General features: G+C 37.8%; 1 protein-coding gene across 1 annotated transcript in view; it reads right to left on the bottom strand.

Annotated features, from left to right (window-relative positions):
* LOC130233538 (runt-related transcription factor 1-like) overlaps positions 1-25,701 on the bottom strand; it is a 144,732-nt gene extending 119,031 nt beyond the window's left edge. The window contains exons 1-2 of the mRNA XM_056463629.1: positions 25,555-25,701; positions 25,316-25,462 (exon numbers count right to left, since the gene is read on the bottom strand). Of these exons, the coding sequence (XP_056319604.1) occupies positions 25,316-25,462; positions 25,555-25,624 (217 nt within the window). The 5' untranslated portion in view covers positions 25,625-25,701. The remainder of the gene's footprint in view (positions 1-25,315; positions 25,463-25,554) is intronic.
* Between the last annotated feature and the right edge of the window lie 489 nt (positions 25,702-26,190).

The raw sequence follows: 26,190 nt of genomic DNA, 5'->3' as shown, positions 1-26,190 counted from the left end.
CAGCGGGAACAAAAAACTCAAATTATAACCACAAACACAACCTGGCATCACTACGAGAGCTGGAAGATGGAGAACACCGAAGCGATTGCTTTTTTACTGTTTGTGGTCTGTTGGTGTAAGGCCAGACAGCGATCCCTGGATAAGGACATTCGAGTTCGTCTGCTATCCATTTTTTCTTCTTCTTAGTGAGTTGATCAAGCGCGATAGCAAAACAAATGTAAGGGAAGAAAGCATCTTGTCTCCTCTTTACCTGACAGGAAAACTCCGCCTTTGTACGTAACCCCGCCCCGAAGCCCCAGTTGGCCCTCCTTGGCCCAAGGTATTCGGCGGGCCGAAAAAGGCCGGACGCTGGCCCCAAGGAAGCCCCGCTTTGGCCCGATTACGCCCCGGAAGTGATAGTGGAAACGCGACTGGCCTTGGCTCGCCCTGGCTCGCTCGCTTTAGGCGAAACAAGAAGGTGAAACAAAAACCGAAGCCAAAAAAATAAATAAAGAAGTAAACAACAGGGTGAGAATGTGGTAAAATCTGAAAACGTGGTAAAAATCAACCAAGGGCTTTTCTTTTTCTGGATTGGTTTTTAAAACTTGGGTTTAGGGAAGGAAGAGGGTGGGGGAACCGGTGCTTTTGAAAACACTATTGGTTGGGTTTAGGGAAGGAGGCGGGTTAGTCAGTTGATTTCTCAGTCAGTCAGTTGACAGCGGCCTCTGGTGGATTTACGTGAGAACAGCAGACGTGATTGGCACTCATGAGAGAAATTTGAGATCTGAAAAAGTGCACACAGCTGCCTCTGGTGGATTTGCGAAAACAAAAACTGCAAAAAAAAAACAAAACAGCTCCAGGGACATATTTGGCACTCTCCAGAAATGTATATAGGAGTACGTTTTCAGAATGTATGGATATTAATAAAAGATTTTATAATAATACTAACACTACTACTAATAATAGCTATAATACTACTAATTATTATAATTTTTCGATATTTCATCTTATTTAGTTTTAAACAACAAAATGTATTGATTTATATATTATATACACATGCATACATACATACTGTATAGGAAACCTATAAAATTGTATTTGATCTTGGTGCTTATATAACCATGGGACAATATTAAAGGAAAGTATCAACAGCAAAACTGTATTAATATTAATATTTCATCAATATCAGAAGTGACAACTTCATTAAATGACGTTATAGGGGAATATTTAATAAATGAAAAGAAAAGAAAGCATTTAAAATAAAATGTTTTATCAATACACACATAATAGATGCTGAAATATCTCATTTCGTGTCATTTCAAGAATAAAACGAATAGGGAAACTGTATATAATAACAGTAGAAATAAGATACTATTTTTATGGTGGCACAGTATAAAAGAATATAGTGTTTAGTCTTTTGAAAACACGGTTGAAATACATTGAGCCACTAAACATTGCTCTAATGACGTTTTTCAACAGGAGGAAAATGTGAATTACTTCCAAACACTTCAGATATATAATCTGTGTTATAAAATGCAAGACTATTGATGAAATCCAGGTGTAACAGTGTATGACAACGCTTCAGATGACTGTTCTAGAGCCTTCAGCTAATCAATCTGGCAGATTCTGGAGGGCATTACAGCTCTAAAGAACATTATAAATGATAAATGATCTTAAATAAAACAAATACATTTATAGAGATGATATATAAAGTATATCATTTCACTCACCTGGGAAATGGAGGCCACGTGAATGGTTTATGAGCACAATTAAGTGCACACAGCCTGCCATATCATCTGATAATTGTAGGAAATAATTCCTAAAGGAAACTGACTGTGTAAAGCCACATAAAACAACACAAAAGTACGATGAATATGCCGAGTTCAGCGGCTAATCAGCCGGAATCAGCTGAGGTGAAGCTGACGGTGACCAGCGAGACCTAGCTGTCACTCATGTGGCCCCGCCCCTAATTATGCAGACTCAATATAACTTAATATAAACAAAACGGATGAGTTATAAAATAATTCACCCTCTCACAGTTGTCATGAAGGGTAATATTAGCTAAACGCACCAAAACTATCTTTTGTACCAGGCTGTAAACATGTTTTTATCAGTTGTAAATCTGGCCAATTTACCAATGCAGTCAGAAAACATCTGCATTTCCTGGAGCCAGCCCCCAAAGGCGAGTCGATGAATTGCAGTTTTAGTTACTTCCATATTGGCGGCTTAGTGTGAATGCGTGTGTTTGGGTGTTTCCCAGTATTAGGTTGCAGCTGGATGGGCATCCACTGCATAATACATATGCTGGAATAGTTGGCGGTTCATTCAGCTTTGGTAACCCTAAATTAATAAGGGACTAAGCTGAAGGAAAATGAATGAATGAATGATATTTCATAATTCACATTTTGCTTACTGAACACAATGTTTTGCAGTGTTTTGCTTGTGTTATTGACATCCTCCAGTTGTCCTGGCCCTGTTTTGACCATCAGCTCAGCCCCTCGGTCAGCTTTAACCACCTTCATCTTCTTTCCTGGAGCTGCGCATGGGTGACGCCACTCAATGCATTCCCATCGTGGTTGTGTGGGACGCTGGGCTCAATAGTGTCCTGCCAGCCTGTCCGCCCGTCTGCCAGACACTGGGCTCAATATGAGCAGGCCAAACGCTCCAGCAGCTGCCCGTGTAAAGAGAGACCAGCGCTAGAAAATCCATTTCAGCAGAGCCACACACTGAGGCCAGCAGGAAACTCAACACCACATCGAGATGAGACTTTATGGAGACGTCAGCGCTTCATATGGGATCAGTGCTCGTGTGCTCGTATCAGGTGTTGCACTGAGGCCTTTGGGAAGGTGCTGGGAAAGGGACATATTTTACAGTCATTTGATGTGATGATGCTCTTTTGTTTTCTGCCTGTTAAACCTGCAGAGGTTAAATAGGAGTTTACTTTGAGGTTGGAGGTGTTGCTATAGATGTAGTTCGAGGTGTAGTTTTTAATTTATTGCTGGTGACCACAGTTATATAATAATGATAGACTATTGCTACCATCAACACCATGGAGAACCAGGTAGAATGATGGAGGGATATACTGAGAGATGGATGGATGGATGGACAGACAAGGGATGAATGGGTGGATGGACAGACGGATGGGCAGATGGACAGATGAATGCATGGATAGATGGATGAATGGATGGATAAACAAAAAGAGAAAGATAAATAGATGGATGGATGGCTAAAAAGAATGATTAACAATGGATTGAGGGATGGATGGCTAGATGACCAATGAATGAACCAATGGATGAATAGGTAGATGGACAAATGGATGCATGAATGGATAGACAGAAGGATGGATGAACAAATAGATGGTTGACAAATAAATGGTTGGATGTACAGATGGAATGAATGGATGAACAAACGGATGGATGGATGGACAGATAGACAGACAAATGAATGGATGGACAGACGGATGGACGGATGCATGGATAGATAGATAGATAGATAGATGGATGGATGGATGGATGGATGGATGGATGGATGGATGGATGGATGGATGGATGGATGGATGGATGGATGGATGGATGGATGGATGGATGGATGGATGGATGGATGGATGGAAGGATGGATGGACAGATGAATGGATGGACAGATGAATGGATGACCACTGAATGAACGGATGGGCAGATGGATGCATGAATGGATAGACAGAAGAATGGATGAACAGTTGGATGACAAATGATGGATGGATGGATGGATGGATGGATGGACAGATGGATAGACAGACAGACAAATGAATGGATGGACAGACGGATGGACAGATGGACGGATGCATGGATAGATGAATGGACAGATGAATGGATGACCAATGAATGAACGGATAGGCAGATGGATGCATAAATGGATAGACAGAAGGATGGATGACAAATGATGGATGGATGAATGGATGGTAGATGAATGGATGGACAGATGAATGGATTACAAATAATTGGATAGATGTACAGATAGATGAATGAATGGATTGACAGACGGATGAACAAATGGATGGATGGATGGATGGATGAATGGATGGATGGAGAGACAGACGAATGAGCAGACAGGCAGATGGATGCATGGATGGACGGATAAACAAAAAGAAAAAGATGTATAGATGGATGGCTAAAAAATGAAAAACAATGGATGGATGGATGGATGCATGGATAGATGGATGGATGCATGCATTGTTGGACAGATGAATGGATGACCAATGAATGAATGGATGGGCAGATGGATAGATGGATGCATGGACAAGTGGATGGATGAGCAGATAGATGGATGACAAATGATGGATGGACAGATGAATGGATAGATGAACAGATGGATGAATGGATGATCTGATGTATGGATGGATGGATGCACAGACGAATGGGCAAATGGATGCATGGAAAAATGGATGGATGCATGGATAATCAAAAGAGAAAGATGTATAGATGGATGGATGGCTAAAAGAGATGCATGCATAGATGCATGGATGGACAGATGAATGGATGACCAATGAACAAATGGATGGGCAGACGGATAGATGGATGCATGAATGGATGGACAGACAGATGGATGAGCAGATACATGAATGAATGGATGGACAGATTGGTCTATGGATGGATAAACTGATAGATGCATGTGCAGATGGATGACAAATGGATGGATGGAGAGATGGACGGTTTGACAGATGGATGGATGAATGAATGGACAGATGGATGAAAAGATGAGAAGATGGACGGATGGATGAGGGAACTGATTTGACATAAATAAAATTTACAAAATAATTTATAAAAAATATCAATATTTAATAACAATGAAAATAAAAATATATAAATAATATTATTTATTATATAAAAATAAACCAAGGGCATTACGGTGGCTCAGTGGTCGCCTCACAGCAAGAAGGTCGCTGGTTCGAGCCCCGACTGAGTCAGTTGGCATTTCTGTGCGGACATTGTATGTTCTCCCCGTGTTGGCGTGGGTTCCCTCAGAGTCCAAACACATGCTCTATAGGGGAATTGATGAACTAAATTGGCCATAGTGTATGAGTGTGTTTGTGCATGAGTGTGTATAGGTGTTTCCCAGTACTTTGTTGCAGCTGGAAGGGCATCTACTGTGTAAAACATATGCTAGATAAGTTGGTTCATTCCAATGTGGCGACCCCTGATGAAAAAAGGGAGTAAGCTGAAAGAAAATGAACGAATGAATGAAAATAAATAAAAAAATGTTCAACCACGCTGACACAAATACAATTAGTGTATATAAACAATTTCATAAAAAAGATTGTTACTGCATTTTGATTAAGATTATTGATACAGTAGATTGATATTTGATTTCTAGTGGTCAATATTATCATACTAATTAAAAAATATCTAGTAAAAAATAAGAAAAAATGCTAAATATTTCAAAAATAAAATGGAAACACATCTCTAAAAAAACAACAGAGACAAAAAAGAAAGGTGTTTGTGCCAAAGCATCTAATTTACTGAGCACATTCCCATAACTCTCACACAGCCATCATTCCCATCAACACCTAGTTCCGCTAAACTCTTAAAATGCAGCCCAGCAGGACAAATGGGAGCGAGGAACAGGAATTTATGACCCTCTGCAAGTCTCTTTCTGAATCTGCATGGACCAGGGCTTCCTTCTCAGGTGCCTGTGGATGTAGATAACCAGAATCAGCCTGGCCAGACTGAGATCCACAGGTCCAGCAGCCTCCAAAAACCACCGTAAATCCATCTCTGTCGACACTCCCGACGAAAACAACCTTGTAAAGCATTCAGCTCCAGTTCAACACTCGTGAGATATATGGAGAGATACGGTGCCCGCTGTGCCAGACAGCATGAGTTCAACACCAGGAGGAAACAACCAATGCTGAGGGTGAAAATGGCTTCATTTCTGATAAAGATGTGGAAAAACAAGGCAGTTGTTCACTTTAAATGCTTCAGCATCACCCTTTACAGATGACATGTGGTGGAAAGAGCACTAAATAATCATACTCAAGTAAAAGTGTCGCTACTTTCCCCAAAAATATAGTGCAAGAAAAAGTATCTGTTGTAGATATTACTGAAAGTATGAGTAAAAAGCAGCCCTTTTAAAAGGACTCAAGAGTAGTGAGTATTACACTGTGAAATCTTGAAGTGTTTACATGCAAATTGTGGATGTTAGTGTGAAAACACAATATTCTGTGGTGCATTTAGTGATTGTTTAAGGCCATTTCAGTCATCATACAGTAGACGTCCGGTTTATTAAGTAAAACTGGCCTCAGACAGTTTAGTATAGTCTCCGTCAAACCTGCAGGAAAATGTCAGGCCTTCCTAAAAGGCTGGTTATTTGACTAACTATTAGGGTCAATAGTGGGAGCCTATTGCAGATTTCAAAGAGCGATCTTAATATTAAAAAAGGAAACATAAGCTGGACCAGATCAACAGATCAATGTCATAATGAATGCTCAAATAATGCAGCCTAGTTTACAGCACGCTTCATGTTTTTAGTTAGATTGTGCCGTCTGTCATTTACAGTAGACCAGAGGTGGGTAAACTACGGCCCACGGGCTATATGCGGCCCGCTGAACACTTTCACCAGGCCCCCAAGAGAGTTTTAAAATGCAGCTTCTGAGTAACGGTTTGGTTTCAGAATTAGTAAATTAACGATGCAATACAAGTGAACGCCATTTGATGGCAGTATTGCACGCGGTACAGTTAGCGCAACCAGTAGAATAAGAACACACTCTCGGATATTAAGTGAAGTTTATTTATAAACCAATTTCGAGAGGATCACGTGACTATGATTGTTCAAAGCTGTTCCAACTTGAGCTCATGACTAATTATCCTATCAGACGATCCTTAACTCACTATAAATAACGAGACTTTTCTCATCTCAATATCTTCGTCTTGAAGAAACCTACTTTCGCTCCTTTCAAACGGGCGACACGGTGGCCAGTGATTAGCACTGTTGCCTCACAGGAAGAATGCCCCTGGTTTAATTCCTTTTCAAACCAGGCGACATTTCTGTGCTGAGTTTTGCTCGTTCTCCCCGTGCTCGCGTGGGTTTTCCCCGGGTCCTCCGGTTTCCTCCCACAGCTCAAAAACAAGCACCCTAAACAATTAATCCAAAATATTTTAGCCAAGCTCCGAGTACACCTTCTCAGCATCCATATCTGACACTTAGCTACACTAAGCAGGAAGGGGAGTCATCGAGATCTACCTGAGCTTAAACTCCCCTCTCGCCCTGCAACGGGAGGGAGCCCAGGGCTCGAGGATCTTATAAGCTCAGGGCTCTCTCCCGGGACAGCACGCCGAACAAGCTTTATTATCAATCATCAGCTAAGTGTGAACTCTTGAAAATGCACTCGACCGGTAATGACTGAAAATGAGAGAAAGCGGTTGGTCAAATACGGCAAGAAAGTACTGCTGTTTTTAAAGACTACAACGTAAGGGGCCGATCACACCGAACGCGCATTTACGCTCCAAAAACGAAAGGTACATCACACTGCCTTTTTCTTGACAAGAAAAAAAGGCGACGACTGAATCAGCTGGGTATTTTGCAAGAGTGTTGCTGTTGATATTAATATAACTTTATTTTCAGGCTCATTGTTCACATTAACACACTCATAATAACATGACTTGGAATAACAACACTAAGATTCTCCTTCTGTTTCATCTCATAGTTTTATAATGATTGATATGAGCATATTAATACAAGCTCATCAGATTGTTGTACATTTTGACTTAAATTATATAATAATTGCTGGTTAAATGTGTTATAGAATATTGTTAATAACTTTAATATGATGTTTGTTGTTATTGTCTATTTTCTACAATGTTTATATTGATTATTTTATATACATTTGTTCTTCTCTCTTCTTTATTATATGCATATTTGATGCGTACGGCATTTATGTATTGGAAGTGTTCAGTGTAAAAGCGGAAGTCTCTTATTTTGAATTGATTACCATTACGGATATAAACAGATACACAGAAAGATCGCACATGATCACGGCGTCCCAGCTGTGCGGTCTGCTACTGTCTGAAGGTTTAGCTTCTGGTTTGATTGGAGAACAAGGTACTGACACTTCATGTTTAATATGTTTGTATTGAGTTTGTATATTGAGTTTAAGTGATTCTTTGTTTGTTTGTTTGTATACGGTTTATGTTTGCTTATATTTGGTTTCATTTTCTCTATATGTTCAAAGCTCTTACGGTGTGCGGCATGAGGTGTACCGTGTAAGGTGTATGGCTTATATGATGTGAGATGTACGGTGCTCGATGTTGGTGTTCAAATGACGGCGTCATGAAGTAAATGCTGCACTGAAATCAATCATGGGAAAAACACCAGTGAAAGAGTTAATCCTTTATTGAACGAGGGAGGTACAAATATATTTTCCATGCATACATCCACTTTAAAAAGTTCTTTTATCAAAGATTTGTGGTTTTATAGAGTTTTATGATGACGGATCTGTATATTCTAAAAGCAGTGCAAATTAGATGATTGTAAATTTGACTGGATAAGAATTATTTTTAATGTGTTAGTATGAGATTTTTTTTTCTATCAGACAATATCTTTTCTATTCTCCACTGTAAAAATGATTACATTAATATTATTATGTTTTATAAGGGATTATTTTATTGTTTTATGATGATTGATAAGTAAATATAAATAGCAGTGCAAATTCATTTGGCTTGTAAATTTGACTTAATAATAATAATATAATTATTATAATAATACAAATATAATAATAATAATAATAAAAACTATAAAAAAAAATCTGTTTTGTGTTAATGTGACATGTTTCTGTCTGATATTACATGTTCCATGCATACTGCCACTATAAATAAGTCATTTTTTGAAGGATTTGACATGTGGCCCTTCACTTGGTTTGCAAAACTTGATGTGGCCCTCGGGTCTAAAAAGATTGCCCACCACTGCAGTAGGCCTATAGGTCTGTTAGTTTTACTAAAGAGGATATATTATTTGAGTTTATCACCAGAACTATAGAAACTGTATTATGCTTTAAAAAAAAAAAAAAAAACGGCTCAGTAACGGGATTGGATATGTATCGGTCGATACTCAGAATTTTGAGATCAGGATTGGATCCAAAAAAATAGTATCGTTGCATCCCTAATTCAGACTTCGCAAATTTGATATGGAAACCAAACTCCAGAGGACACGCCGAGTAAATCTAAAGCGAACAGTGTACTTTATAACCTCATTCACATCACCCTGGCTATGTTGTTTTACTTTCTTAACAATAAAATGAAAACATGATATGAGGAACTGCCTATTTTCATTTTGACATTAACTTGACACTGACAGACACCAAAAATGTTGAGGCGTCATGTAGCTGCATATTTATATGAGCGTCATCTTCACTGTATGCATATTTATAACAAAACAGAGCCTATAACATCACTGCCTCCTTTCATTCTCATTGAAAATGTGAAACATGCCCTCTCTTTTGCTGAATATCAGTTTTAATGATCAATAATGGGCATTATAAAAGTGTACTGTACAATAAGTTTATACAATATAAGAAATAAAGGGAAGCGATCAGTCAAATAAGCAGAATCAGTGTACGTGGTTACAGTAATTAATATATTCACTTATCTTTGCGCTCAGCCAAAACACATTACCTGAGAACAAGTAATAGCTTCAAAAGACCAAAGTCTGGGAATATGTTGTTAAGATATAGACAACAAGATGAATTAAACATCACGCTTAACAAATAAAGTGAGATCAGATCCAGCCGCGATGAACCATCCAATGTGCACAGCTCTCACCTGGGATTCTGTGCTCAATGCACCCGCTGACTGCCTGGAGCTCAGACGCCGGCATATGCTGCAGCGCATGCCAGAGTGTGTGTGTGGTCATGAGATGTGCGTTTTCAGCGGTGTAGTGTGAACAGAGAGCTGTTCAGAAACCGCTAGGTGAAACTCCAGTGTAGATGTGGATCATTTTCATTCTACAACGCTGTTTTAAAACTAAAACGTATTCACGAGTTAACACTCACAGATATTTGACTGAATAGAACATGCGTATTTGGCGTGCTGGCCGGGTAGAGCTCGGGAAGACACCCTAACTCATGTTATTCCCCTTATCAGGATAAAGAGAGATGGGGTCCGAGCGCAGTGTCTAGCCCGGCTCCAGAACGCTCCCCTCTCAGATTTAAATAGGTATCTGGTTTAATAGTGTGGAGTTGGGGTGGTGGAGGGGCGCTGAAGTCAAGAGAAAACGTAGGTATGACGTGTTTGACTATTTATAGGGGGTTTGCTCTTGAGCTGATTAGATAATAGAATGATTGTGTGTGTGACGAATTAGCCTCGTCGAAGACTGATCGTGCTCCTCCTGAAATTTGTTTATAAAACATCACATAAGCTGCATCCCAAATCGCATACTTATGCACTATTCTACGCCATTTTGTAGTATAAATAGTGTAAGAAGTGCGTTCACACTAAAACCTCTAGAAATAATGAGTGCACTTTAATTACCCGGATGAAGCACTCATTCAGCTGGTAAAATGAAGTGTGGAATGATGGACACTTCACGCACTCATCGACCGCAGCTTTGCTCAAGTAGCGGATGGGGGGGGGAAGCTATCGGGCGCACATATTGGTTAATTTTATTTATTTTGGATGGTGAAAGCAAAATACTCCTATGAGAGTGATTATAGCGCCTCCCGATGGTCAATGTGGTTATACTCATGACAGGTATTATTTGACAGTTTGGTCATTTATTTTACTGATTTGACAACTGTTAAACGTCATTAAGGAAGCGGGTTGAATTTCCGCTTAGTAAAATAACATTAGTGCTCCATTTGGGACAACACTACATACATATACGTGAAGTTTATTTATAAACTAATTTCGAGAGGATCACGTGCTTATGATTGACAAGGCTGGCCCCGAGTCAAGCTAATGTACAAACTATCAATCAGATGATTCCTACCTCAGTATAAATAAACAAGCATCTTACCTTTAGTCATCTTCGTCTCGAAGAATACCCCCTTCCACCTCTTTTCCTCTATAGGGCAGCACGGCGGCCCAGTGGCTAGCACTGTGGCCCCACAGCAAGAATGCCTCTGGCTCGGGTCTCTACCTGGCCGGACAGCATTTCCGTGTGGAGTTCATGTTGTACCTGTGCTTGCGTGGGTTTTCCCCGGGTCCTCCGGTTTCCTCCCACAGTCCAAAAACATGAGACATAAGTAAATTGACTAAACCAAATCAGCACCATATTCAAATTCCTCCAGCGACACACCACCTTAGCAATCCTTAAGCAGCAGGAAGGGGGGAGGGGGGTTTCTCGAGATCTACCTGAGCTCAAACTCCCCTCTCGCCCTGCAAACGGGAGGGAGCCCCGGGCTCGAGTATCTCATAAGCTCGGGGCTCTCTCCCGAGACAGCATGCCAAACTAGCTTATTACCAATCATTAGCTAAGTGTGAACTCTTGAATATGCTGTTGAGTGTGTAAATGCATAGTGCATGAGTGCATAGTGTGCCATTTGAGACGCAGCTTTAGTGTAAACAGGGCCTCGCTGGAAACAAAGCATCTGATTCTTGCAATGTTTTTGAGATGTTAGCATGCTGATTTACTGACAGCTTTGACATGACTATTGAAACTCAGATCTGACTCCAGAGTCACACCAAGATTCTTGACATTATTTTGTTGTTGTTCGACCCCTAGAGCCAGGGTATGCATTCACCTTGAGAACCTCATCTCTGTTCTCAAACGCAAACACTTCGGTTTTCTCTTTGTTTAACTGAAGAGAGTTTTAGTTTATTTCATCGAGCAGAAGGTGCCAAATTTCATGCGACCTTTAAAACCACACTGTTTCTGTTAATCAGCCTCAAAGTAATAACCAGATATAAGTAACATGGTTGAAGATTCTTTAATAATGAGCATCTACAAGTTGAAAAGCAGCTTCTCCAACACTGCTAATGATGACCACACATCCTTAAATTTACAAAAATAAAAGGTTTTCTGCACTGACCTTGAGGCCCTTTTTTAGAGAAGTGTGAGCTGGTGCATGTGCAGCGCTTCAGATATAGAGAGTATGTGTGAACACAAGATTTACACACAAACGATCAGATAAAGTGATACCACAGAGTGATACGGGGGTAAATCCTCACACTCTCTTGGTTTAGGTGATGTTTTTTCCTCGCTGCTGTCCTCACTAGCTTGCATGGTTTGCGATCTGTAGAGCTGCGCATCGTTGGATTTGCTCTTCAGTGTTTGGACTCTCAGTAGTGATTATTAAACCACACTGAACTGAGCTCAACTGAATTTAAACACTGAAAACTGAACAGACACAGATTCAATTTACTATGATCTTTCATGTGAAGCTGCTTTGACACAATCTATAAAAGCGCTATAGAAATAAAGGTGAATTGAATTTAGCACTGCTGGTAAAGAGCAGAAAAGTGCGACTGTGAAATGAGAGAGGCCACAAAGCCACATATGTGCATGCATACGTGTGCTGCAGCTTTGCATATGGATAGTTTTTCCTTCATAAAAGAGAATGCAAATGAGCTGAACGCAACAAACATTCTCCTTTGATATATAAATGTAAATGCAAATGTGCGCCGGCAAACATGCCTGCTGATACACATGCACAAAAAACACACTGATAATGGTGATGAGGTTCAGGCAGTGCTGTGGAGACAATCAGGGAAATGAACATGTAGGGAAGTGGTTATGAGTGCAGGGGCAGAAGTTAGACCTGCTTTTGTATGTGAATGTTTGGACAGAATGTGTAACGCTGGCTGCAAAGGTTATTACTAAAAAAAACAGTGCAACTAGGGCTGCAGCTAACGGTTATTTTAATATTCAATTAATCTGTCGATTATTTCTTTGATTAATCGATTAATCAGATAAGAGAAAAACATTCATTTCCAACCCTTTTACCAAAAAAGCTCATCCCCGAGCTGTTATGATAATTCATTCATTTCTTTTCAGCTTAGTCCCTTTATTAATATGGGGTCACCACAGCGGAATGAATCGCCAACTTATCCAGCATGTTTTTTTACGCAGCGGATGCCCATCTCTGGGAAACATCCACACACAATCATTCACTACGGACAATTTAGCCTACCCAATTCACCTGTACCACATGTCTTTGGACTTTGGGGAAACCGGAGCACCCGGAGGAAACCCACGCGAACGCAGGGAGAACATGCAAACTCCACACAGAAACGCCAACTGACCCAGCCAAGGCTCAAATCAGCGACCTTCTTGCTGTGAGGTGACAGTACTACCTACTGCGCCACTGCGTCGCCTGTTATAGTAATAATAATAATAATAATAAAATAAAGTAGTTTTGTCCTGTTTTTAATCCAAATACCTACAAAAAAATCTTAAATCAAGATACATACTTGACATATGAAGTAGCATAAGAAATGATGCATAAGTTTTCTGAAAAAACACCTCAAAATAAGAGATTATTTGCTCAAAACAAGCGAAAATTATTTGCCAATGCGGTAAGAAAAATAATCACCATTCATTCATTCATTCATTTTTTTTTCAGCTTAGTCCCTTTATTAATCTGGGGTCGCCACAGTGGAATGAACCACCAACTTATTCAGCACGTTTTTACGCAGCGGATACCCTCTGAGCTGCAACCCATCTCAGGGAAACATCCACACACACTCATTCACACACATACACTACAGACAATTTAGCCTACCCAATTCACCTGTACTGCATGTGTTTGGACTGTGGGGGAAACCAGAGCACCCGGAGGAAACCCACGCGAACACAGGAAGAACATGCAAACTCCACACAGAAACACCAACTGACCCAGCCGTGGCTCAAATCAGCGACCTATTATAAAGTTAATGACGACAGCATTGCCATTGCAAACTGTGAGATATGTACATTTAGGATTGCCTGCCGGGTATTTTAAATTGTGGAGCTGTTTGTTTTATATTAGATTTGTTTTTATATTTATTGTTTAATCTAAAAGTAAAAAAAAAAAAACGAAAAAAATTATGAAACACTAATATGGTGCGGCTAAATATCAACTTTGATATACATACAGCCCAGGGAGTAAGTAAGTAAGTTGCTGGTTTTTGTCTTTATTTAAATGTTTTAGTTCGGCTTACTTGATAATTTTAAGGCAATCGGTTTCCTAATATTTTCCTAATAATGTGAACACTAATATGACGTTAACACAACTAATTATTTTGAGTCAACGCTACTCAAGTTTACTTTATTAAGAAGTTGTAATTACAAACTGTTTTAACAGAGTATATACAGGAATCAGAGAGTGAAATGCAATACTTTTTAAGACCTTTTTTAAGACTTTATCCATATATTTTAAGACCTTATAACCACTTTTCAACCAGAAACACTGGCGATATTTGAACTTACAGTATATTTACTAAATAATAATGTAAGAAACTAATCCAAAACTAAAACACTGTTCATACACTGAATAAAAATCTATTAAATCTAGCTAATTCAGCAGGTTGGCGCCTATTCACCTTATTCTCCGTGTACGAGTGGGCGCAGCCATTTGAATCTTTTTGGCTCGAGACTTCCGGTTTCATTCACTTCCATTCATTTTTAAACATTAAAAACAGCTCGTTTTGCTGCTTGGTGTTGCAAACTGATATTTTCTTCTTATATTATTCTATTTTGTCTGTATTGTCATGCAAATACTTGTTTGTAGAGTAAGTAGTTCAACCGTTTTCTACCGTTTATTATTCCTAGTCATTTCTCCCATAGGCAGCTGAATCGGAAGTTCTAAAACAATCGCAAAAACGAGCGCACTTCCACATTGAAGAATAAGGTCAATAGTACTGCAGAAATAATGGCGTTGCCTTGGTAACTGTAGTAAACAAAGCAGCATGATGTCAAATGTAGTAGGATTTCATTGATTTCATAACCTACACAGCATCCTGATATTCGCAGATTTAATTTAGGTAAACTTTAGCATACAATCATACACTGCATAATCAAACATGATATTAAATTTAATATCTTTTAAAATAGCATTTTAAGTCTATTTAATACTTTTTAAGGGCCTTAAATTCCTCTTCATTGATTTATCAACTTTGAATACTTTTTAAGACCCCGCGGTAGGGCTGCGCGATTAATCGAAAAAAGATCGCGATCTCGATTCGACCCTACACACGATCTTAATTCAGCTTTTCTACGATTCAGCCAATTATATTTTCAAGGTCAGGAGAGAAGCATAAAGGCGGTTGAAAAGTCTTAACATGAACATGAACACTTTCAAATGGTGTTAAAAGTGTCACATACTGTATTTATAAGGTATAATTCACCCAGAAATGTCATTTCTAACTAGTAATGATGTATTCACGGCCGCGAAATCAAACGTGAGCTGACCGCGAGGCTGTTTGTTTACTGCCGGGAACACGCGTGTGCACGCAAATGACGGCTACTTTAGTGAACAAAACCTGCGTAGGCTGTGAATGACAGGTAATAAAGTTGTAAATAACGTTCAGTTTGTTGCACAGAGCGATCATTTGCATGTGTGTGTGTTTTATCACAGTGACGGCAGCCATGAACTGCACTCGCAAGTGAAAATGAAACTGGCCGCACATCATTTAAATGATCATATCGTATTTTAGAGTTATGATTATGACAAGCATTTGATGTTTTTTCTTTAATAGTGAACACAGTGTTGTGCATGAAAATAAATGTTTTACCGTGTCAGTATACTATAGCTTATATTATGTTAAATATAATGCAAGAAGAAATCTGATAATGGCAAATGTCAGATTTTACCAGTGAAAACAAATGGTCTAATAATGCTGTCAATGACAGATGACAAGCACATGTCTTAAACAAAACAATTCAACTTTATAATTATGAATGGTTATATTCTGTTATTATTATTTTACTGTGAATTAACAAACAGGACATATTGAAAGTCTGTTCAAGTCCACCATAGGCACCAAAATTAAGCATTTTAAGCAACAGTAGACCTACACATAGGCCATATATTATTAGTGTTGTTTTACCATATCGTCACTTTAGAATTATAAGGTTCTATCTGACATTTCTCAAAATTGAGTTATTGACATATTCTTATTAAATGACAATTTATTTACAATATGGGATGTTTTTGATAAGTTGTTTACATTTTAAGGCTTTAAAATAAAAACAAATGTTACACACACACTGTTCGCTATATGGATTGCAAAAACTTTGAAGCTCAATATCTCAAAATCATTCAGAACGCAGATAAAACCTTATAATTCATATGTTTGAGAATTAACAATAATAATACTAGGCCAATCATATTAACCTTTATTTTACATCTAAAGAATCGTGAGAAAATCCTGATCTTGATTTTAAGCCAAAAAACTAAATCGTGATTCACATTTTAGCCAGAATCGTGCAGCCCTACCCTGCGGACACCCTGTTTAAGTTATGCTCACTTAAAAGTGATCCACTACTTTTTTTTCAGCATCGGTTTCCTCAATTTTTCTAAGTAAGGTCAACTTATTACATTTCACAGTGAACAAGCTGAAGCATTTCATCTGTAATTCGTCCTAGAACACCTCCTGAAATGCTGTGAGCTATTTATATCTGTTTCTAATGTATTTCGAAAGACATTTACACCCATCCTTTTCACAAAAAAGTGACCACATGTAAAACAGTTCCTGAGAATTTAATGTTTAAATCAATTTCTTGGGTTAAATTAAGTTCCTGACACCACTGTAAGCTAGTTTTGAGTATTTTCGTTTTTTTTTATTGATAACCTATAGACAAAAGGTCAACCGAGCAGTTATGATACTTGTACAAAGAGACTTCAATCAAAAGCATTTGCCAAAAGCAGTTGCACACTTATGATTTTCACATGCAACATTTCACTCTTTTACAAAGGACCAACTCAACATGCATGATAATCTACCGAACGTTGAGCTGAACATGAGGTAAAGACGTCTTCTAAAAGTCTCTTAGTTTAATTTTAGTTTCATCTGGCCTTTGCCTCGTCTTTTGAGATGTCACATCAAGGCTGTTCACATGTGCTCAAGAAAAAACATGCATCGGGTGCGACTGATAAACTTCCTGTGTTAACTGAAAGCACTCGCACGCATGCAGACGCATATATGTGTGCGCATCAGAAACAGACAGCCAGGAAACTGCAATGAGACGTTCTCAAGAAGCAACCGAGAAAACACAACTAGACCTCATTCAAATCACTATTAGAAGTGCGTTGAGAATTAAACGCATGTATTAAAGCATGTAAATATGTTTAAAAATGTGTATGATCAAATATTAACACAGGGTACTGTATATGCAGGAATCCTGAAGGTAATTTCAGTAGCTTTTAAAGACTTTTTAAAGACCTTCTCAGAATATTTTAAGACCTCATCGCCACTTCAAGTGTTAATCAGTATCTTTAACCTAAATAAACAGTTGATAATAAACAGTTGTGGTTAAATAAACCATTGGAGCACAACCGTGCAACAGAACTCAGACAAGCTTGGAAGAAAAGAATAAATTAAGTGGTTGTTTTCAGCGACAAGCTTTAGCCACTGTTTAAGCTTGTCTTTCTCCAATCAGGAGTACGCAAACTTACATTTTCCCGTTTCTCCGTCTGTTTGGCTCTATGGTTTCGCTACATGTGGAGAGCGTCACATCACCTTCCTGCATTAGTCGCAAATTAGATGACATCACCCAGATGGAGGAGCTTGGCTGGACGCGTCCTGGCCCGAACCAATCGCGTGGATCGAGTAATATTAATATTATAGTTAATAATAGTTAATATTAGGAGGAAAATAAATATATTTATGCGTTTTCGGAGTCAAACACTTTGAACAACGCTCGAACTAAATTCAAGACCTTGTAAAAACGCAATTAAGACTTTTTAATACCTTTTAAGGACCCTCATTTTTTCATAATTTGTTGATCAACTTTTAAAACCCTTTAAGGCCCCACGGACACCCTGAAACAACATTTTAATTAAATGAATAAAAAACAGAACTGAGAACTGGGTCAAGATTTGACTTCCCAGCAGACACACAACGTCATAAGATGTTAATATAAGGTTAGATTTAGGTCGCCAGCATCTAAGAACAATGTTATTTTAATGTCCAATAACGTCGTGAAATGACGTTGATAATTGGTTGATTTTAGGTTGTGTTGGAAAGTGACCAAAATCCAACACAGGGTTCTTACACCTTTTCCAACTTCAAATTCCAGCACTTTTCAAGCACTTTCAAGGTGTATTTTTATGGTTTGATTTTATGGACGTTTATATTTGCTGTATGTACTTTTTCACATTTAAATCCATTGTGCTATTTAAAAAAAAACAACAACATGACATGTCAACTTAAACTGTTGAACACAGCATAGATTTATTGAAATAGATCCCCCCTCAAAAAAGAAGCTCAGTTATTGGATGAAGTATGTTTTTCAGGTTGGTCACTTTCTACCTGAAGTTAATTTCTCAGAAAAATGAGCTTACAGTCAGATTATGTTTGGGTGTACCAAACTTTCATGACCAGTCGTTCGTTATATTTCATGCGCACTGCTATTCAAAATCCATGTAACCAATTAAAACTCCTTATGAGTGCGAGAATATAATAACAACCGTTTCAAAAATCAGTCACCAAATATGGAAACCGCAGTTTGTAAGCTTTCATCAATATTACTTTTTATTATCGTCAATATTACCTTATGTTAGGACTAAGGTACTGTTATGGCAAATGTTTCACCTGTCAAATGGTTTTCTTTATGTGCAAATGCATTTTTAGCTAAAGGGAAAACTACTCCGTAAGATAATGAATTATGAAAGCAATGCAATTTCAAATTCAAGCAAGTTCAAGCACTTTGTCCAAAATCCAAGCACTTTTCTAACCTTGAACACACTAAATTAAAAATCAAGCATTTTCCAGGATTTCCAGCGCCCGTACGAGCCCTGAACATCGAGCCAACATCTTAAACCAACGTCATATTGAAGCCAAACGCTAGCATTTATTCATCAGGTACGGCAACCAAAAAACCAATGTCTGACAGACATCCACTGACAGATATTGGTAACATTCACACAACATCAAGCTGTAAGATTATTAGACGTTGATATTTTGTTGTTTTTAGGTTGCATTGGAAAGTAACCTAAATGTAACATCTGTTCGTCAGCCTGACGTTGGGTTTTGACATCAAACCTATTTTCATTTCCAATCTAAATGCAATGTCCCATGACTAGGGCTGGGCGATTAATTGAAAAGTAATCCACATCGATATTCAGAACCTATAATCGATCCAATTTTTTCAGATACATTTTTTTAATTACTTTCCCTATCGTGTGTGGAGTCACGTGACCCCATTCTGTTAAGGCTGATTATATTTTTATATTATGATTTATACTTATTATATTATTATGATATCATGCTTCTGCCAAGCGTATGCGTACGGTCCGGCGCAGCCTCCGCATATACGTGCACTTCTCAAAAAAACACAACTGTTACAACTACACGACACTGTACAAAACCTGTCGCTATATGTAACTTGTAAACTACGAGTGCAAAAAGATAAAATAACCGTTCATTAACCATAATCGAGTTAAAATGTTCAAATAATGGGGATTTTAATTTTAGGCCAAATCGCCCAGCCCTTCCCACGACGTTGGGCTACAACGTCAATCTGACGTTCTGTGCCTGCTGGGTTCTTTCTTATGGAACACTCTAAATTTAACATTATCTACTAATCCAATATGTTCATTTTATTTTAACTTTACGTTTTCATTTATTTAATAACATATCAATTCATGAGTTCACACTTGCAATAGTTTCAGAATAAAGCGTATTTGGCATGCTGTCCGGGGAGAGGGCTCTGAGCTCGGGGAAGACACCCAAACTCGAGTTATTCCCCTTATCAGGAAACAGAGAGGAATAGGGATTCGAGCGAAGTATCTAGCCCGGCCCCAGAACGCTCCCCCCGGGATTGTAATGCTTAAGAGGTGAGGTGACGGGGTGGTGGAGGGATGCTAAAGTCGTAAGATGCTGCAGGTAAGACAGCTTTGGTATATATAGGGGTTTGGTCAAGAACTGATTGGATAATAGAATAATTGTCAATGACGTATTTGATACTGAAACTTCTGTGCGTGCTCCTCCCCAAATTTGTTTATAAAACATCACTTGTTATCGCAGCATGTAGAATAAAAATGAGTGTTTGTGATTGATTTTAAAACTACAGTTAATTTAATCTATAATATAAATATAGCTAATGTTTTAATTTACATTTGATTTTTCTTGTGGTATAACAGGAACATGATGTCATTTGATTTTAATTCGACATTATAGATGATATATGAGTAATTTGTTTTATTTGAGCGATTTAGAAATGGTTAAAAAGCAGCACGCAGAATACAAACGACTAAAACTGCTCTTCTGAACACAAGTAAAACACTATTTATTTTATTTTAAAGCTTAAAATGTCTTTAATTCCCTTGAGCTAAAACAGCATTCAGATAGGAGTAAACTCAAATGAAATGCTCACAACAAGCAGACTTCATAAACTAATTAACATCAGCTTCACAGCAGGATTGGAGAATAAACAAATAAATGTAATAAATGCACTTTTCTTAACGCTCAAACTGTGCCTAGTGACTTTGCCATAGAGGGCCAATTAAGTGTGTGATGATCTAGTCAGAGGAGCGGATCAGAGCAGCTAAATGAGTCAGTTTACCCATTACAGGGTAATTTCCACTCACCCTTAACCCACAGTCATTTCAGCATGAGAAAGAAACTAAAGCATCATCTTTGGGCCTCAGCTGTGAACTCACACACCCGCAGGCATCAAAAGCAGCACTTCACAAACTCACAGACTCCAAAAAGGAGGGAAAGTCCAGAGCAATGAGGACATACCTCTGCCTCAAAATGAAGCCCTTTCCTTGAGAAAATGAGAAATGATAAAACAGAGCTGCCATTTAGGTCAAGAGTGCACAATCTTTCTTGTGAAATGAAGACTCATTTACTTAATTATGTTATTAAACCACTGTAAACAAAAAAAGCTGAGTTCAGCGCAGTTGTTTTGGCACAACATGAAGGAATTAAGTTAACCTATTAGTTTTTTTTAAAGAATTTAAGTGGATTAAACTTAAAATAATTAAATTGTCCCCCCAAAAAACTCAATAATTGTGTTGTTTCAGCTCAATTAAAATAAGTAGTTTGAACAAACAACAATTGAGCGTACTTTTATGTCATTAATATATACGCTAAGCTGAAAATGCTAAAAAAAAACGAATAATTTTTAAAATGTCCATCGTGCAACAAGAATTTCGCCAAAAAAAAAAGAAGCACTGTTAATGCATTTCATTAATGCATGTTCCCAAGTACAAAACAATTCATTTGTTTACTAGAAAAACTGAGTAAATCAAGCAGCAAGTTGACTTTACTTAAAAAACTGAGTAAACTCACTGTAACTTCACTATAAAAATGCTGGGTTCCACACAACCATTTTGTGTTGAGACAACATAATCAAATTAAATTAACTTACTATTTTTTTTTTTTTACAAATTTAAGTGGATTGAACATTAAATAATCAAGTTACCCCAACAAAATCTCAAGAATTGTGTTGTTTTAACTCAATTTAAATAAGTAGTTTGAACAAGCAACAAAATATATTGTTTTGAGTGTTGGAACTGTGAAGTTAAAACCTAATTTGTATAATTATATGCATATTTTATTTGCTTAATTTTAAAGCAATGGTTTGACTCACTTTTTAAAGTCAACTAAACACTTTTCACAATGCATAATGAAAATCAAAACAAATGCTGAGTAACACACTTTTCAGCTCACAACTGAAATTGTCTGATGCAATGCCAAAGAAACTTTACAAAAACTCTTAGTGCTTAAAACACTTAGTGCAATCTCCTACTATTAAACTAAACTGTTGAAGCAGTTCTTGAATGAAAAACACCAACAAACTAACTCTGCAAACTCTTCCATATACACATCCTACTATCAACTACCAAACCAATAATGTCTTAAAGGGACGGTTCACCCATACATTTGTACTCTGGCATCATTTACTCATCCTTCATTGGCTCAAAACACATTTGAGTTTCTTCCATTAAACACAAAACAAGTTAGTTTGAAGAATGCCACTGATTTCCAGAGTGCTATTTTTCCTCCTACATGCACGTCGATGAGTGCCTGAGTCTTGTTTTGTGTGTTCAAAAACAAGAAAGAATCTCATAAAGCTTTAAAACCACAGAATGAGGGAGAATAAGCATAAACCAAATGTTCATTTTTTGAGTTAACTCTCTCTTTAAGCATCAGTTTACACTGTAAAAAGTGATTAGTAACTTTAAAATAATGAGTAAACCCGTCGCCTTAAAAGCAGCAAGTTGACTTTACTTTAAAAACTGAGTACTTCCACTGTAACTTGGAATGGTAAGTTGACAACTTATTTTGCATAATTATGCACATAATTAATTTACTTAATCATTTTAAAACAATGGGTTAACTCCCTTTTTTAGTTTAACTCTGTTTTATTGATGCATATTAGAGTCAGAGAGGTACAATACCAAATATAAAAAACAGTAAGGTTAACACACTTTGAAGTCAACTAATCAGTTTAAAAGCAATGGGTTAACACACAAATAAAGTCAACTAATCGTTTTAAAAGCAATGGGTTAACAAACTTAAGTAAAATCGACTAATCGCTTTGAAAGCAACGGGTTAACACACTTTTAAGTTTAGTCAACTAATCGCTTTAAAAGCAATGGGTTAACACACTTTGAAGTCAACTAATCGCTTTAAAAGCAATGGGTTAACACACAAATAAAGTCAACTAATCGCTTTGAAAGCAATGGGTTAACACACTTAAATAAAGTCAACTAATCGCTTTAAAAGCAACGGGTTAACACACAAATAAAGTCAACTAATCGCTTTAAAAGCAATGGGTTAGAACACTTAAGTAAAGTCAACTAATCACTTTAAAAGCAATGGGTTAACACACAAATAAAGTCAACTAATCGCTTTAAAAGCAATGGGTTAACACACAAATAAAGTCAACTAATCGCTTTAAAAGCAATGGGTTAACACACAAATAAAGTCAACTAATCGCTTTAAAAGCAATGGGTTAACACACTTTGAAGTCAACTAATCGCTTTAAAAGCAATGGGTTAACACACTTTGAAGTCAACTAATCGCTTTAAAAGCAATAGGTTACCACACTTAGTCAACTAATCGCTTTAAAAGCAATGGGTTAACACACTTTGAAGTCAACTAATCGCTTTAAAAGCAATAGGTTACCACACTTAAAGTCAACTAATCGCTTTAAAAGCAATAGGTTACCACACTTAAAGTCAACTAATCTCTTTAAAAGCAATGGGTTACCACACTTAAAGTCAACTAATCTCTTTAAAAGCAATGGGTTACCACACTTAAAGTCAACTAATCTCTTTAAAAGCAATGGGTTACCACACTTAAAGTCAACTAATCGCTTTAAAAGCAATGGGTTACCACACTTAAAGTCAACTAATCTCTTTAAAAGCAATATGTTACCACACTTAAAGTTAACTAATCTCTTTAAAAGCAATGGGTTACCACACTTAAAGTCAACTAATCTCTTTAAAAGCAATGGGATACCACACTTAATGTTAACTAATCACTTTAAAAGCAATGGGTTACCACACTTAAAGTCAACTAATCTCTTTAAAAGCAATGGGTTACCACACTTAAAGTTAACTAATCACTTTAAAAGCAATAGGTTACCACACTTAAAGTCAACTAATCGCTTTAAAAGCAATGGGTTACCACACTTAAAGTCAACTAATCTCTTTAAAAGCAATATGTTACCACACTTAAAGTTAACTAATCTCTTTAAAAGCAATGGGTTACCACACTTAAAGTCAACTAATCTCTTTAAAAGCAATGGGTTACCACACTTAAAGTTAACTAATCTCTTTAAAAGCAATAGGTTACCACACTTAAAGTCAACTAATCGCTTTAAAAGCAATAGGTTACCACACTTAAAGTCAACTAATCGCTTTAAAAGCAATGGGTTACCACACTTAAAGTCAACTAATCTCTTTAAAAGCAATATGTTACCACACTTAAAGTTAACTAATCTCTTTAAAAGCAATGGGTTACCACACTTAAAGTCAACTAATCTCTTTAAAAGCAATGGGTTACCACACTTAAAGTTAACTAATCACTTTAAAAGCAATGGGTTACCACACTTAAAGTCAACTAATCTCTTTAAAAGCAATGGGTTACCACACTTAAAGTCAACTAATCTCTTTAAAAGCAATGGGTTACCACACTTAAAGTTAACTAATCTCTTTAAAAGCAATGGGTTACCACACTTAAAGTCAACTAATCTCTTTAAAAGCAATGGGTTACCACACTTAAAGTCAACTAATCGCTTTAAAAGCAATGGGTTAACACACTTAAAGTCAACTAATCTCTTTAAAAGCAATGGGTTACCACACTTAAAGTCAACTAATCTCTTTAAAAGCAATGGGTTACCACACTTAAAGTTAACTAATCTCTTTAAAAGCAATGGGTTACCACACTTAAAGTCAACTAATCTCTTTAAAAGCAATAGGTTACCACACTTAAAGTCAACTAATCGCTTTAAAAGCAATGGGTTAACACACTTAAAGTCAACTAATCGCTTTAAAAGCAATGGGTTACCACACTTAAAGTCAACTAATCGCTTTAAAAGCAATGGGTTAACACACTTAAAGTCAACTAATCGCTTTAAAAGCAATGGGTTAACACACTTAAAGTCAACTAATCGCTTTAAAAGCAATGGGTTACCACACTTAAAGTCAACTAATCGCTTTAAAAGCAATGGGTTAACACACTTAAAGTCAACTAATCGCTTTAAAAGCAATGGGTTAACACACTTAAAGTCAACTAATCGCTTTAAAAGCAATGGGTTACCACACTTAAAGTCAACTAATCGCTTTAAAAGCAATGGGTTAACACACTTAAAGTCAACTAATCGCTTTAAAAGCAATGGGTTAACACACTTAAAGTCAACTAATCGCTTTAAAAGCAATGGGTTACCACACTTAAAGTCAACTAATCGCTTTAAAAGCAATGGGTTAACACACTTTGTTTAAGTAAAGCAAACAAATCACTTTTTACAGTGCATTAAAAACCAATAATCAGTGCATTAAAAATAATAATCAAAAGTTTCCCAGAAAGCGAGTTTTTAAAGTCATGCATCTCCCTTCGGAGTCCAGCGTGCAGCGGCTGGTTGAATGAGGTTAACCAGTAGAGCACTCAGTAACCCACAGACCTGTGGTTTTCAGATTCAGCCACAAGATTTCAGTATTTCACTCTCATCATTTTGCACAAACATTTCGCCAGAGGATCGCTAGAAAACAACTCACCCCTGGAGAAGCAAGACTGGTACGACTGGAAGCTCTCGAAGATGCTGTTGGAGGCCATGGGGAGCGTCTGCTTGTCCACGTCTTCGTCTGAATCCAACGCTTCCAGTTTGATCTGCTCCCGGATTTTGAAGGGCTCCCGGATTTGCCCTGCAAAGAGCAAAAAACATACGCCCATGACGACATGCTGGAGGTTTATCTGGAAACGCCACCCCCTGAACACCCCAAAACGCAGTACACACCCACAGCAGGGACCCCTCGGTCAGCCTGGGCCGGTCCGGCAAGCCGATTTTGTCCTGGGACTCTGTGCATTGTTGACGGGTGATTGCAATCGGCGGTCAGCCTGTGGTTGACTGATGCTTACCCTAGTGCAAAAAGAGCAGGAGCACAAAAAAACGCGTCACTGTGGTTGTATGTGTGTGTTTTTTTCTTTCAATTCACACACTGACATCAACACGTATCCTCCCTCCTCCTTCTCTCTTGTCTATCTTTATCTCAGTGTTTTCTAGAGAGCCGTGACCGGTCGCAGACTTGGTTTTGTGGTTGTGGCGGCCCACAGAAGCTTCTCTCTCATGCACGTTAAACGTTGCATTGAAAAAGAAAGAAGAAGAAGAAAATACAGCATCCAAGTGTCACTGAGGTCACATGTTCTGCTAGTTTTGTTCGGGTCGGTGTTTTCAAAACCTCCACCTGTTCGCATTTGCTTCAAAAGGAGGAAATAAAGTGGTCGGTTTCAATTGTGAGAGTGTGTGTGTGTGTGTGTTAATGCTGCAGAGGGGGTGAGCGCGGGTAGGTGAGAGCGTGTTTAACAGTCATGCATGTGTGTGTGTGTGTCAGAGTTTGTGTACGACAGCGAGGCGAGTCACGCTGCATAAGTT

This window comes from Danio aesculapii, chromosome 1 (genome assembly GCF_903798145.1).
Source record: "Danio aesculapii chromosome 1, fDanAes4.1, whole genome shotgun sequence".
Classification (NCBI taxonomy): Eukaryota; Metazoa; Chordata; class Actinopteri; order Cypriniformes; family Danionidae; genus Danio; species Danio aesculapii.
Note: the sequence above shows the minus strand (reverse complement) of the source record. Positions and strands in the feature narration are given on the sequence as shown.